Raw genomic sequence first — 14,155 nt, 5'->3', positions numbered from 1 at the left:
TGCCCTCCTTCCCACACACCCATGCATCTCTTCCATCTGGCTGCTCCTAAGTTAGCATGTGAGCGTGCTAAGTCACTTCGGTTGTGTCCAACTTTTGCCATCCCATGGACTGTAGCCCACCAGGCTCCTCTGTCCATGGGATTCTCCAGGCAAGAATACTGGAGTGGGTTGCCATGCCCTGCTGCAGGGGATCTTTCTGACCCAGTGATCTTCCTGACCCAGGGATCAAACTGGTGTCTCTTGGGTCTCCTGCATTGGGAGGCAGATTCTTTACCACTGCGCCACCTGGGAGGCCCTCTTCATTGCCTAGGAGAAGGTATATGTAGGGAGATCAGGAACCCCAGCACGGACACAGTGGGAGGCTCCAGCATGGCTGAAGTTACTGGCAATCCATAAGAGTTTAACACAGATATGAGCTGGCCAACCGTGGGTACAGAACAGCCACAAGTGTGGAACAACCAGCTCCTAGCACCGAACAGCCAACCACAAGCCGGGAATAGCTGACCACCAGCACTCAGGAAAGGATGGAGATGACGACCCCTCTGCCAATACAAGTGCAGAGACAGTGCCAAGGTGGGGAAGACAGCCAAGTGGGTAGAGATGCCAGCCAAAATTTCCTCTGAATCTTTTATCATCCGTGCAAGAAAGTGAGAAACAAGACCAACGCATTTGTTACCACCAGCTGATGGTGAGAGGGCATGAAAATGACAGACAGAATTGACTGGAGCAGAATCAGGAGACCCGGCCCTGAAGACCTCCGCCCGTCCCAGTGATGCACACCGTACCCGGGTCCTGGGCCCCTACAGTGATCCACCACAGTCCCAGAGGAGCCTGTGGAGAAACAGCCACCCACACGGTGACCACATGTCACACCAACAGGGCACAAAGACTGCAATTATTAAAATAAAACCAACAAGACATGAAAAGAAAATAGAAGAAACTCCTCTGGGAAGAGACCACCAGCATCCTACAAATCGCGTCTGCCTTCTGGATTGCCAGCTAACCTCTAAGGACAAGTGCTGTGTCTTGTTCGACGCTGCCTCCCTTCCCTGACCCGGCACCTGGCAGGATAACATTCAGACAGTGCTCACGACCTGCCAGGCAGTGCCACCTCATCGCATTTGCATAGCACCCCCACGAGGGCAGGCCTGTTAGCGCCACCGGAAGATGAACTGAGTCACACAGGAGTGAAGTGACTTGCCTGGGCTCACACAGTGAGTAGGGGAGCCAGGATTTTAACTTCTCGGAGGCCAACTCCAGAGGGAGTGCCCTTGGCTGCTGGGCTATGCTGCCTGCAGGACAAGCTGTCCACACGTATTTATAGAACCTGACAAACGTGTGAGTGCACAGGGCTGGCTGCCTCGCACAATGTCCTGAAATTTAGGGTCCATGCTGGGTTTCAAAGATGGAGATGTCCAGAGACTCAGAGCTCTCAGGGCACCCAGCCTCGACTAATTTTATCTTTAAAGATACTTCTGCTGGACACCCCTGATAGCACAGTGGGTAAGAGTTCATCTGCCAACGGAGGTGACACGGGTGTGATTCCGGGTCTGGGAGGATCCCATATACCGCAGGGCAGCTAAATCCATGAGCCACAACTACTAAGCTTATGCTCTAGGGCCCAGGAGCCACAACTCCTGAAGCCCGCGTGCCCTAGAGCCCGTGCTCCAAAACAGACGCCACCGCAGTGAGAAGCCCACGCACCGCAACGAGGAGTAGCCCCCGCTCACCACAACTAGAGAAAAGCCCGCCCAAAGCAATGAGGACCCAGCACAACCAAAAGTAATTGAATCAAATAAAAAAGACACTTCTGCCGGGCAGGTTCACTCAGTGGTCTAGAAAAAGGCAAATCCCGCTTGATGTAAAGCCTTGACGCTGCTAAACACATCTAAATTGCAGTTAACCACTATGTGCCTCGAAACTAAAGCTGTATCCTTCTTGATGCTGATAATAGCATGCTTAACCATTTGATCAGATGTAGCTTTCAACCCAGCTGATGTTACAGGAAGCAGAATCCATCAGCAGCACTTGACTATGACCGAGATGGTAAACAAATCCCTCCGTCTTCTACAACTCAAACCCAGTCCATTTCTGATTCCTCCAATGGCTGTTTTCAACATTCTGCTAACGCTGATGACAGTGGACTCATCAATGGACACACACGTGTATATATAACGTTATGCCTTGTACACGGTTCTTGTGAATTAGAAGGAATCTTGGGCCAAGATATGATGGAACTAAGGCTTCTCCAGGAGCCGGGCTCCAAGTGGGCCCTGAGCGGGCACTCCCAAGACAGCCTCAGATGGGCAAATCTGGGAGTGGATCCCGTGTGATCCCTTGGCAGATATTTACCAGGCCAGTCCACACTCCCACTTATTTTCTCTGCCTGATTCTCTGCCTGTTTCTGCCTACTTTCCGAAGCAAATACTGATAAAGATAAGGATGAGGAGCAGCCTGTGGGCAGGATCCATCCTTAGCACATGTCACAGAGGTCCTGGTTCAAGGCCACCCATCACAACACACAGACTCCAGCTCATAGACAACCCCCAGGAAGAGCCCCTCTGAACTCATCCTGTACCTTTTTCTCAATATCCATGCAACTCCCCTCCTTTGAGGCAAGGGAACCCAGGGAGCAAGTATTAAGGAGGTGCTTGCTGTCAGGGGCCGACCTTGTACTGATCCAAAGATAGGGGCTCTGTGAGAGTGCACTCGTCAGAGCTGCTGCTGCTGCTGCTAAGTCGCTTCAGTCGTGTCCGACTCTGTGCGACCCCAGAGACGGCAGCCCACCAGGCTCCCCCGTACCCGGGATTCTCCAGGCAAGAACACTGGAGTGGGTTGCCATTTCCTTCTCCAATGAATGAAAGTGAAAAGTGAAAGTGAACTCGCTCAGTCGGGTCCGATTCTAGCGACCCCATGGACTGCAGCCTACCAGGCTCCTCCGTCCATGGGATTTTCTAGGCAAAAGTACTGGAGTGGGGTGCCACTGCCTTCTCCGCATCAGAGCTGGGGCCTCCTCCAATGCTGTGCCCTGGGCACGTCACCACGCTGTAGTTTCGGCCCTGACAACCGTTCTCAAGGTTCACGGCATCTCAGCAAACGTGTGTGGAATGATACACAACCTCACTGTCACAGAACCTGGGATTCTGTGTGGTCCAGAAGCACAGGCCACAGGTTCCGAGCTTGCTCTGCTCCTGGCAAGCTGTGTGATGATGGGCTACTGTCATAACCTGCCCGAACCTTCTGGTTTGTCATCAATAAATGAAGATAACTCTTGGGACTTCCCTGCAGGTAAAGCAGGTAAGAATCCGTCTGCCAATGCAAGGGACACAGGTTCGATCCCTCTTCTGGGAAGAGCTTGTGCGTCACTACTCGTGTGCAACTACTGAAGCCCGTGCGCCTGGAGCCCACGCTCTGCAACAAGAGAAGCCTCACAGCGAGAAGCCCGTGCGCCTGGAGCCCATGCTCCGCAACAAGAGAAGCCTCACAGCCAGAAGCCTGTGCGCCTGGAGCCCATGCTCCACAACAAGAGAAGCCTCACAGAGAGAAGCCCGGGCACCACAACGGAGGGTAGCTCCCCCCGCCACTGGAACTGAGGGACAGCCCGCTTGCAGCAACGAAGACCCACGCAGTCAAAAATACACACAAACGATTTCAAAAAACAAATGAAGACAACCCCCGTCTCCCTTACAAGACTATAGTAAGGATTAGTTGGGACCACGTGAGTGGTATGCCTAGGGCAGGACTTGGCACGCAGAGTGTGCCCATGGCATGGGGCATTCAGCCAACAAAAGTGTTATTAGCACTGCTCACAGTGCTGGTGACGTCCTGATTCACTGGAGGGTCAGTCAAGACATGAGCTCTAGAGCGTAACCTTCCAATGTCTTCATTAAAAACAACTCAGCACCCTGAATGCAGGATCGTCTCAGCTTATTGTGCTGAAATGGAGGCATGCTCCTCGTTCACCCAGTGACCTGGTGTCACTAGCAACGCACTTCCTGAAAGTCTTACAGGGTCCAGAGTCCACGTGTGACTGACTGACAGACAAGAAGTAGAAAGGAACCTCACCCCAAGCAAGAGATTCCAGGAAGGAACGAAGGAGGGAGAGGGGAAGGAAGGTGGGGCTCACTTACTGCTATCATTCTGTGGATGTTGGACGGAAACTTGAAACTGCAGCCGGAGGATGCCTGGATTCTGGGCATCTTGGTCACAGCCCTGCAGAGAGAGGTTGAAGTTCCCGGCCATGTTCCCGGGCTGCTGGTCCTCCAGCTTGAACACCTCGGGGTTGGTGGTGGAGCCCGGAATGTAGTACTCCACTCTCTCCTCCTTCTTCACGCAGTTGGAGACGTTGAACTGGAGGAACGAGACGCTGGCCCGCAGGGGTGCGGGGATGACGAACTGCCACGTCATGAGCTCGTCCTCGGGGAAGCCGGCCGGGTAGTTGGCGGACATCAGAGTGGCCGAGCCCTCACCCTCGAACACAGACTCGATGATGCACAGGCCTGTGGGGGTGGAACCCAAACGAGAGAATAGGAGGTGATTACACTCTGCCTTGGTCATTCATGGCTGGAGGGACTGGGGTTAGAGAAGAGGTGAAGGGCAAGGTCTCAGATCCTGAGCATTGGTTCTGGATATGACATGTTTATACTCAAGGTAGAGGAGATCAAACCAGTCAATCTTAAAGGAAATCAACCCTGAAGATTCACCGTGAGGACTAATGCTGAAGCTGAAGCTCCAATACTTTGGTCACCTTTCACTGAAAAAAGACCCTGATGCTGGGAAAGATTGAGGGCAAGAGGAGAAGGGGATGACAGAGGATGAAATGGTTGGATGGCATCACCGACTCGATGGACATGAGTTTGAGCAAACTCTGGGAGATAGTGATGGATAGGGAAGCCTGGTGTGCTACAGTCCATGGGGTCGCAAAGAGTCGGACACAACTAAGTGACTGAACAACAGTAAGAATGAGGATACATCAGCATGTGTGAGTAAATGTTTAATAACCAGCCCAGCAGGGGAAAAAAATAAAGCCCTAATTTGTAATGTCTGCCCACCTCCTTGGTGTAAAGACTCCCACTATTGCTGTTTTCAAACTGCTGACAGGAGATGGATGAACATGGAGGTGGGGAGGTGATGGACAGCCTCTCCCATAACATAGGATTTTTACCATACAGATCCATCGGCATACCCACCCTCAGACCATAGAGAAGAGTAAACTGCAGTAACTAAGAAGGGATGAGCTTCAAGTTCTTATTACCTTTGCTCCTCAACTAATTTATCTAGTTATAAGTTTATATAGTTTTAGTAATTGCTCTGTTTACTACCAGCTCACAAAATTCCAGAACACTTAGCAACTGGCCCTCAGAGCTGCTGTGAGCCAGCTTTGGCACACAGCCACCGATATGATTCTAGAAAATATGAAAGAGACAGAAGACAAGGACATGAGAAACAGAGTCACAGAGTGATAGATTTGTGCAGCCAGTCCCGTTCTGTTTCTTGAACTCAAGTGTCACATACCAAGGACAAAGGAAAGAGTCGCCACCAGGTCTGTGTAACAGCGAAGGGTGGGCTCACACCAGGCGGCCCGCGTGCTCATAAAAGAGTGGGATGTGCTTTAAGGGGTCAGATGGAATCACAAAACCTCCCTATCAGACTGTTTCTGATGGACAGCGAGGCTGATTTTGTAGGTTTCAACCTCAACCACTACTGGGGGAGACAGGGGTGGGCAAGCTCACGTTTTATCGACGAGCGGTTTGCGATGCTGAAGCCAGAGACGTTTCTGCTGTGGAACCATGGTAGGTCCAAGGCCAGGTTCACGCCCTCTTGCATCTTGATCCGGGACACAGTGCCGTTGCCGCAGAAGGTCCCGATCCTGACCATCGTGCTGGCGTCGACGCGGCCGCTGATGCGGTGAGTGACTCCATCCGGGCAGTTCTCCGTCGGCCCAATCTGCCTCAGGCGTGACAGGGAGAACTGCAGCTCGAGACTGACATTCTTGCTCGCTTTGATGTCCCAGATGAAGGTTCTGTTGAGGGTGGGCAACACCGACGTGGAAGGCTGAAGATGAACCTCCCCAAAGGGACACTGGCCTGACACGCAGTCTGAAACAGAGTCACAAAACGGTCTGGTCACAAACGCTACTGGGCCCCTCACTGCCCCACCTCTTCAGCCCCTGGAGTGCAGGGGTCCCCAGCCTCTGGGATCTAACGCCTGATGATCTGAGGTGGCACTGATTTGGTAACAGTAGAAATATTCATGTTGTGTAGCAGAAAAAACAAGACCCTGACACTGAGAAAGATTGAGGGCAGGAGAAGAAGGGGGCGGCAGAAGATGAGATGGTTGGATAGCATCACTGACTCAATGGACATGAGTCTGAGCAAATCTGGGGAGATGGTCAAGGACAGGGAAGGAAGCCTGGCATGCTGCAGTCCATGGGGTTGCAAACAGCCATACACAACTGAGCAACTGAACAACAACTGGCAGAAACCAACACGGCACTGTAAAGCAATTATCCTCCAATTAAAAATAGACAATTTTTTTTAAAAGGTAAAAAAAATAAAATAAAGGCTAAAAAAACAATAGAAGTAAGGTGCACAATAAATGTAATTTATTGTAATTTATTGAATCATCCCCAAACCATTCCCCCCGCCGCCCCCCATCTCCTGGCTACATGAACGTTGCCTGCCAATGGTTCAGGAGTGTGTCCCTCTCTGGGGAAGTGCCTTGGCTGGAGGGAACTGCTTTGGGGCAGAAAAGTCTGAGACTTCCCTGCTCCCCGATTCGCATCCCCTCAGAGGGTGGCAGCCCAGAGATCTTCAGTCGTGTCTGACTCCTTGTGATCCTATGAACCACAGCTCACCAGGCTCCCCTGTGCATGGGATTCTCCGGACAAGAACACTGGAGTGGGTTGCCATTCTCTCCTCCAGGGGATCTTCCCAACCCAGGGATCAAACTTGCATTTCCTGCATTAGCAGGAGTGTTCTTTATCACAGGGCCACAGGGGAAGCCCCAGTCACCACCAGCCTGACCCTCTGCCCCTTTTCACATGACCCAGCCTGGCAACTGCCACTCAAGCTCCCATTCAGCCTACAGCTAAAACCACAAGTATCCTTCACTTGACTCATTTTATTCTGTTTTCCTCTTATCCTGTTTTTCCTCACTTCTTCACAGGTTTCTTCCGATGGGAACTCTCCTTTTTTTTAAGAGTTTTTTTTTTTTTTTTGGACCTTTTATTTTTTTTTAAGTCTTTATTGAATTTGTTACAATATTGCTTCTGTTTTATGTTATGTGTTTTTTTTTTTTTTTTTTTTGCTGAGAGGCATGTGGGACCTTAGATCTCCAACCAGGGATCAAACCTGTACCTCCTGCACTGGAAAGTGAAGCCTTAACCACTGGACCGCTAGGAGAGTCCCTCTCCCAAGGGAACTCTCTTGATACTGACTTAAAGACAAGAATCCCCATGTCAGGCTCTGCTTCCAGTGGACCAGACCAAAGTCACCTCCTAACTACACGTCTCCCCCACTTTTTGCAACTTCGCTTTATACCACTTCACTTTTATGAAAGACTTACATTAGTACGTGTTTCCACGAACCAAAATAAATCCAAAGAGAATCTTTGCTCTTATGAAAAAAGGTGGAAAGCGTGAATAGCGTTTGGTGTTTATTTTGCAGGGAGCCATTAGAGAGGCAGTGCGTACCTCGGGAGTGGGCATCGCTCTCTCTCCCCTGGAATGAGACTCAGCCTCTCAGCAACAAGCCGTCACAGCTCTGTACTGTATCTGTGAGCATCGGTGCTTTATTTCAAATTACTTTGTGCCTCCATTAGCAAAATATGTCCTATGGTAATTGCTGCTTCAATTTACACCACTCCAGCTTGTGAAAAAAGTGTCACAGGAACTCTGCTTTTGAAGAGCAGGGGAAACCAGCATTGCTTTCCAGATTAAGTCAGTGGAGTCCAGCTTGTGGCTGCATTCTCAGCCCCCCAGATGAGGGGCCCTTTGCAGTGGGGCTTGGGCTTTGGGATGTTCTACCTCCTTGATCCCGAAAGTCATGATTTCATAATTTTTCAGGCACTGCGCCAAGCTCTACCCTTTAAAACTGGTTTTCCCATCAGTGCAATCATCAACAGATGGAGTATGCCCTGAGTGTACAAGCCCTTAATGGCTGGAACCCAGAGGCCAGGTCATCTTCTTGCCTCCTGGCTTTAATGCTGGTATGTTATTACCACTGCTGTTGAATCTTTTACCCTAAGGCTAATGTCTAATCCTTTGATGTACTTTGTTTCCTAAACCTTTTTAAAACAAAGGGGGAATTTTCAGTGAGGTGGATTTAAGTAGAATCTGTATTACAGAGTAAGTCAGAAAGAGAAAAATAAATATCGTATATTAAGGCATATATATGGAATCTTAAAAAATGGTACCGATGAACCTATTTGCAGGACAGCAAATAGAGACACTGTCAGAATAGAGAGGGAGGAACAGGAAGGCCTGACGTGCTGCAGTCCATGGGGTCGCAAAGAGTCAGACACGACTGAGTGACTGAACAACAACAGAGATGCAGACACAGAGAAAGGACATGCGGACACAGCAGGGGAAGGAGAAGGTGGATGAACTGAAAGAGGAGCACTGACATATACACACGACCATGTGCGAAATACATAGCTAGTGGGAAGCTGCTGCATAGCACAGGGAGCTCAGCCCGGTGCTCTGTAATGACCTAGAGGGCCGGGAGGGAGGCTCAAGAGGGCGGGGATACATGTATACCTATGGCTGATTCACCGTGCTGCACGCAGAAACTAACACAACATGGTAAAGCAATCATACTCCCATTGAAAAGAAATGTAAAAGAAACAAAAGAAAACAAGGAGAGAAAGGTTGTCTCAGGGAGGCACTGAGGAAAAGCAGGCAGTGTGGCTTTTGCTGTCTCGAGCACAGGGAATCTGAAAGGTGCAGAACACTCTGGCCACTGTAATAATAATCTGCAAGTGTTTTATTGCTGCTCCGGGGGAGTATGCGAAACTACTGCCAACTCGAAAAGGACTTATGGGAGAATTTCAGAGCTGTCAAGGACCTCTGAGGTCAGCACATCAAGCCTCTCATTTTTTGCAAAGAGCCCTGGAGTCCGGGTGGCTTGTGTGGCACTCACAGTGCACACGCTCTCAGGACGAAAGCCCAGACTGTTGCTTGTTGACTTGCGCTCTTGCCAGTGCCCTGCACTGCTCAAGTGATAAAGCAAGGTTAGATAACGAGGTGACAAATGCAGCTAAAATCAGGTTTTGTGTGTAGGTAAAGATAGTATCAACTTTTTGGAGCTCGCAGAAACTCTACTGTTTGCATTAAGACAGGTCTACTTTTCAGCTACACCTGCCATGTGGCTCGGAGTGGCTCCTACTGGCTTCCGTGTTCATATGGGATCACTTAACCCAACTAAGGCAGTGATTCTGACTTAATTCCATACCAAGTACCTGGAGCAAAAAAGACCCGTCTCTCAGCCACAGCTCTGCCACCAGTCACGTGGCCCTGCGGCTGTCAGGTTGTGTGGACACTTTTTAATGTGTTGCTAAGAGCTTAGTTTTCAAATGGACACACAAGCTCAGTTCAGTTCAGTTCAGTGGCTCAGTCGTGTCCGACTCTTTGCGACCCCATGAACCGCAGCATGCCAGGCCTCTCTGTCCATCACCAACTCCTGGAGTCCATCCAAACTCATGTCCATTGAGTCGGTGATGCCATCCAACCATCTCATCCTCCGTCGTCCCCTTCTCTTCCTGCCCTCAATCTTTCCCAGGATCAGGGTCTTTTCAAATGAGTCAGCTCTTTGCATCAGGTGGCCAAAGTATTGGAGTTTCAGCTTTAACATCAGTCCTTTCAATGAACACCCAGGACTGATCTCCTTTAGGATGGACTGGTTGGATCTCCTTGCAGTCCAAGGGACTCTCAAGAGTCTTCTCCAACACCACAGTTCAAAAGCATCAATTCTTCGGTGTTCAGCTTTCTTTATAGTCCAACTCTCACATCCATACACAACTACTGGAAAAACAATAGCCTTGACTAGATGGACCTTTGTTGGCAAAGTAATGTCTCTGCTTTTGAATGTGCTGCCTAGGTTGGTCATGCTTTCCTTCCAAGGAGAAAGTGTCTTTTAATTTCATGGCTGCAATCACCATCTGCAGTGATTTTGGAGCCTCCAAGTCTTCAGTTCCCCGTCCAGTGTAAAAAGGTTTACATAACTCAAATGATTCCTTATCCAGAGGATGGAGAAGCGTCATTTCTGAAGTGATTCACACCCCCGCACAGACTTCTACCTTCATTAGCTTTAATGGAGTTGTTCGAGAAGGGATGACATTGTAAATCAGTTATATCTAATATAAAATAAAAGTTAACCTTTTTTTAAAAAGAAGGGATGACAGCAGAGGGGCTAAACATTGAAACTTTCAGAATGTTTATTCAGAAAGGTTTTTAAAAACCAGAGGTAAGCAGAACACTGAACTTGATTCCAGTGTGTAGATTTATAATTTTAAAAATGTTATTTTCTTATCATTTTCAGAAACTGCGAGCATGGGTTTTATTATTCGGGAAACTGTGTGAGATGGGGCTCATGAGATGCGTCTTGTGAGATACGACTGTGGTATCTTTTTCCTTTTTTCAAGACGGCAGTCATTTTCTTGACTTAACTGGTTATAAAAGTAATGCCTGCTTGTAAAAAAATGACAGTACAGAGGAACAGAAAGAAGACCATGGATGCCACCTGTGCCCCTCCCCTACTCACTAGAGAAATAATATAAGGATAGCATTTTGGTGTTTAACCCTCCAGACTTGAGGCTCTGTTGATTCTGTGTACTTAATAAAGTGAAATTAAACTATACAAGGGCTTCCTTGTATAGTTTAGTGAGAAAGAATCTGCTTGTCAAGCAGGAGACATGGGTTCGATCCCTGGTTCGGGAAGATCCCCTGGAACAGGAAGTGGCAACCCACTCCAGTATTCTAGCCTGGAAAATCCCATGGACAGAGGAGACTGGTGGGCTATAGTCCATGGGGTCCAAAAAGAGTCAGATACAACCTAGCGACTAAATAGCAACAACAAACTATACAAACCCTTCTCCTACTGAAAGCTGCATTGTTTTTCATGGAACAAAATGACCAGGGGTATCTTTCCATGTCAAACATTAATACATAGATTTCCTTCTTTCTTTAATAGCAATACACCATTCCTTTGAATTCTAAGTATATTTAGACAACTCACCTATGTAAAAGCTTCACTGACATTTTAACTGTAATTGACTTAAATTTATAAATTAATTTTGGGGAGAAACGACACAAAAAATACTGAGATTTTCATCAGGTAACATGGGAACACCTCTCCATTTACTTACGTCTTCTCTTCGGTCTTTCAGGAAAATTGTATATTTTGCTTCATATACATCCTATGTATTTATTAAGATTATCTCTAAATACTTAAACAGAACTTTTGAATACTGGCGCCCAAAGGCATGCACAGTGGGAATTCTTATGTTGTTCCTTGTTTTACTGGTAATGCTTCTATGTCTGATGGTTAAATATACTTGTTATTGCTTTTTTTTTTGGCCATACTGTGCAGCAAGTGGAACTTCCCCTATCAGAGATCAAATCCATGCTCTCTGCAGTGGAAGCATGGAGTCTTAACCACTGGATTGCCAGGGAAGTCTCTGCTATTAGTTTTTGATGAATATAATTTATTGGATTAAGAAAACATTCCTCTATTTCTTGTTTACTAAGAGCGTTTTTGGGCTTCCCTGTTGGCTCAGTGGTAAAGAAGCCTGCAATGCAAAAGATGCAGGTTTGATCCCAGGGTTGGGAAGATCCCCTGGAGGAGGGCATGGCAACCCACTCCAGTATTCTTGCCTGGAGAATCCATGGACAGAGGAGCCTGGTAGACTATAGTCCACAGCACTGCAAAGAGTCGGACATGACTGAAGTGACTGAGCATGCGTGCCAGAGCATTTTCGTAAAATCATTTAAAATCATCTATTAAGATGATCAAGTGTGGGCCTCCTTGGTGGTCCAGTGGTTAAGAATCCATCTGCCAATGCAGGGGACATGGGTTCGAACCCTAGTCTAGGAAGATCCTACATGCTACAAGGCAACTAAACCATGAGCCAAAACTACTGAGCCCATGCGCCTACAGCCTGTGCTCCGCAACAAGAAAAGACACTGCAATGAGATGCCTGAACATCGTAATCAAGAGTGGCCCCCACACTCTGAAACTTGAGATAACCCATGCTCAGCAATAAGGACCCAGCACAGCCAAAAATAAACACAATTGAAAAAAAAAAATTCAACTGCAGTTCTTCCCTTTCACATACTTACATGCTGCAGTTCATTGAGCTGATCGGCTAATGGTTAGAACTATCCTGTCTTCCAACAAGTCCTCCTGCTCTTGTTGCTTTGGTCTTTCCATGCAATTTTTGGATCTGATATACTTCTATTTTACTTAGGATTTGGGGGGCAAAGCATATTCATAAGAGATAAGTCTATTTTCTTTTTATGCAGTGGAAGAGTCTGACATCAGGGTTTTAAGGACCTTAGAAAATGAACATGAAACTTCACCTCTTTCAACGTTGTAGAATGGGGTTTGACAAACCACAGCTCATAGGCCCAATCCAGTCAAACATCTGTTCTTGTAAATAAACACGGGATGTTCATTGCCCATTTGTTTATCTATTGTCTATGGCTGATTTTGTGCTATTATAGCAGAGTGGACGAGTTGTGACAGACACCATCTGGCATAGAACATCTAAGATATTTACTCTCTGGCCTTGTACAAAAAAAGGTTTGTCAACCTTCCTCTGGAATTGTTTAAATACCACAGAAATTATCTGCTACTTGGAGTTTCATAAGACACTTCTGTGAAACCATCTCTGACAAACCCAAACCCTTTCTCCTTCATATTGGACATTTTTTCCGGTCTCCTCCTTGATCATATACTTATTCAACGTTTCCTCCCTTTCTTTGAGTCAATGTGGCCCAGTAAATTTTCCCTGGAAATCATTTTGTCATTCAGATTTTCACAATTATTACCAGTCTCTTACAGTTCAGCAATCTGCTTCTATATGTCATTAAATCCACATGTATACATTCAATGTTACATATTTGCAATTTCTCTTCTTGCCTGGAGACTAGTCAGAGATTTGTCTATTTAATTGGCCTTTACAAAGAACCAGGTTTTGGCTTTGGTTACAAACACTTCTTTTTGGCTGCACGGGGCCTTCACTGCTGTGTGCGGGCCTTCTGTGGTTGTGTGGAGTGGGGGCTGCTCTCTGGCTGCAGCTCACAGGTTTCTCACTTCAGGCTCTTCTCTTGTTGTAGAGCCCGGGCTCAGTAGTTGTGACGCGTGGGCTCAGTTGAACTAGAGACTGAACCCGTGTCCCCTGCATTGGCAGGCGGATTCTTAACCACTGGACCACCAGGGAAGTCCATAAACATAATTTTTAAAACTGCTTTTACGTACTTTCTCTTTTTATTTTTATGAATTCCTTCTTCTCAAGGTTTATTTTACTCTTCTTCTTCCTTCATGATCTATTTTCAGTTAAAGGTGAAGAAATTTTCTGAGTATGACTTTGATTACAAAGGCAAAATAGTGTTCTCATTGTTGTTAATATATCTATTGTTAGTTCCGCATTAGCATGCTACCTTAAAATAACTGGGGAAGTACACCTTTAATTCTTTCTGCCTGATTAGTATTTCTTATATCAATCTCCTATCCCAAACTCAAGTTATCATTAATAATGCCAAGTATCTGTAGTTTATTGAATGCCAGTATGTTATACACCTCAATCCATTATTTTACTTCATCCCGAAAACATCCCTATTGGTTGGTACAATGACTCTTGTTTTACAGACTAGAAAATGAAATTGCAAAGCAGGTAAGTAACTTATATGAAGCCATGCAATCAAGGCACATGATCAGTCGCCCTGGCACTTGAAGTCAAACCAGGTCCCTCAGCCTGCAAAGCTGCTGTTTTTTTCCCACTGTAACTAGTGGATCCACTACCCCACTCTTATCTCCTCAATCTTCCAATTCTTCTGTCCTCCAGCTCCCTTGACTTCCACTCCTGCTTGGCCAGATGTTTTTAGCACATCAGACAGAGCATCACCCGAGGATCCGTAGCTCTGCTATGAGACAGT

The 14,155-nt window shown here is 47.2% G+C and overlaps 1 protein-coding gene across 1 annotated transcript in view; it reads right to left on the bottom strand.

The window, feature by feature from the left end:
* CDCP1 (CUB domain containing protein 1) overlaps positions 1-14,155 on the bottom strand; it is a 60,967-nt gene that overhangs the window by 16,632 nt on the left and 30,180 nt on the right. Inside the window, exons 3-4 of the mRNA XM_006077497.4 lie at positions 5,733-6,098; positions 4,131-4,499 (exon numbers count right to left, since the gene is read on the bottom strand). Of these exons, the coding sequence (XP_006077559.3) occupies positions 4,131-4,499; positions 5,733-6,098 (735 nt within the window). The remainder of the gene's footprint in view (positions 1-4,130; positions 4,500-5,732; positions 6,099-14,155) is intronic.

Source organism: Bubalus bubalis, chromosome 21 (assembly GCF_019923935.1).
Source record: "Bubalus bubalis isolate 160015118507 breed Murrah chromosome 21, NDDB_SH_1, whole genome shotgun sequence".
NCBI classification, from domain to species: Eukaryota; Metazoa; Chordata; class Mammalia; order Artiodactyla; family Bovidae; genus Bubalus; species Bubalus bubalis.
Note: the sequence above shows the minus strand (reverse complement) of the source record. Positions and strands in the feature narration are given on the sequence as shown.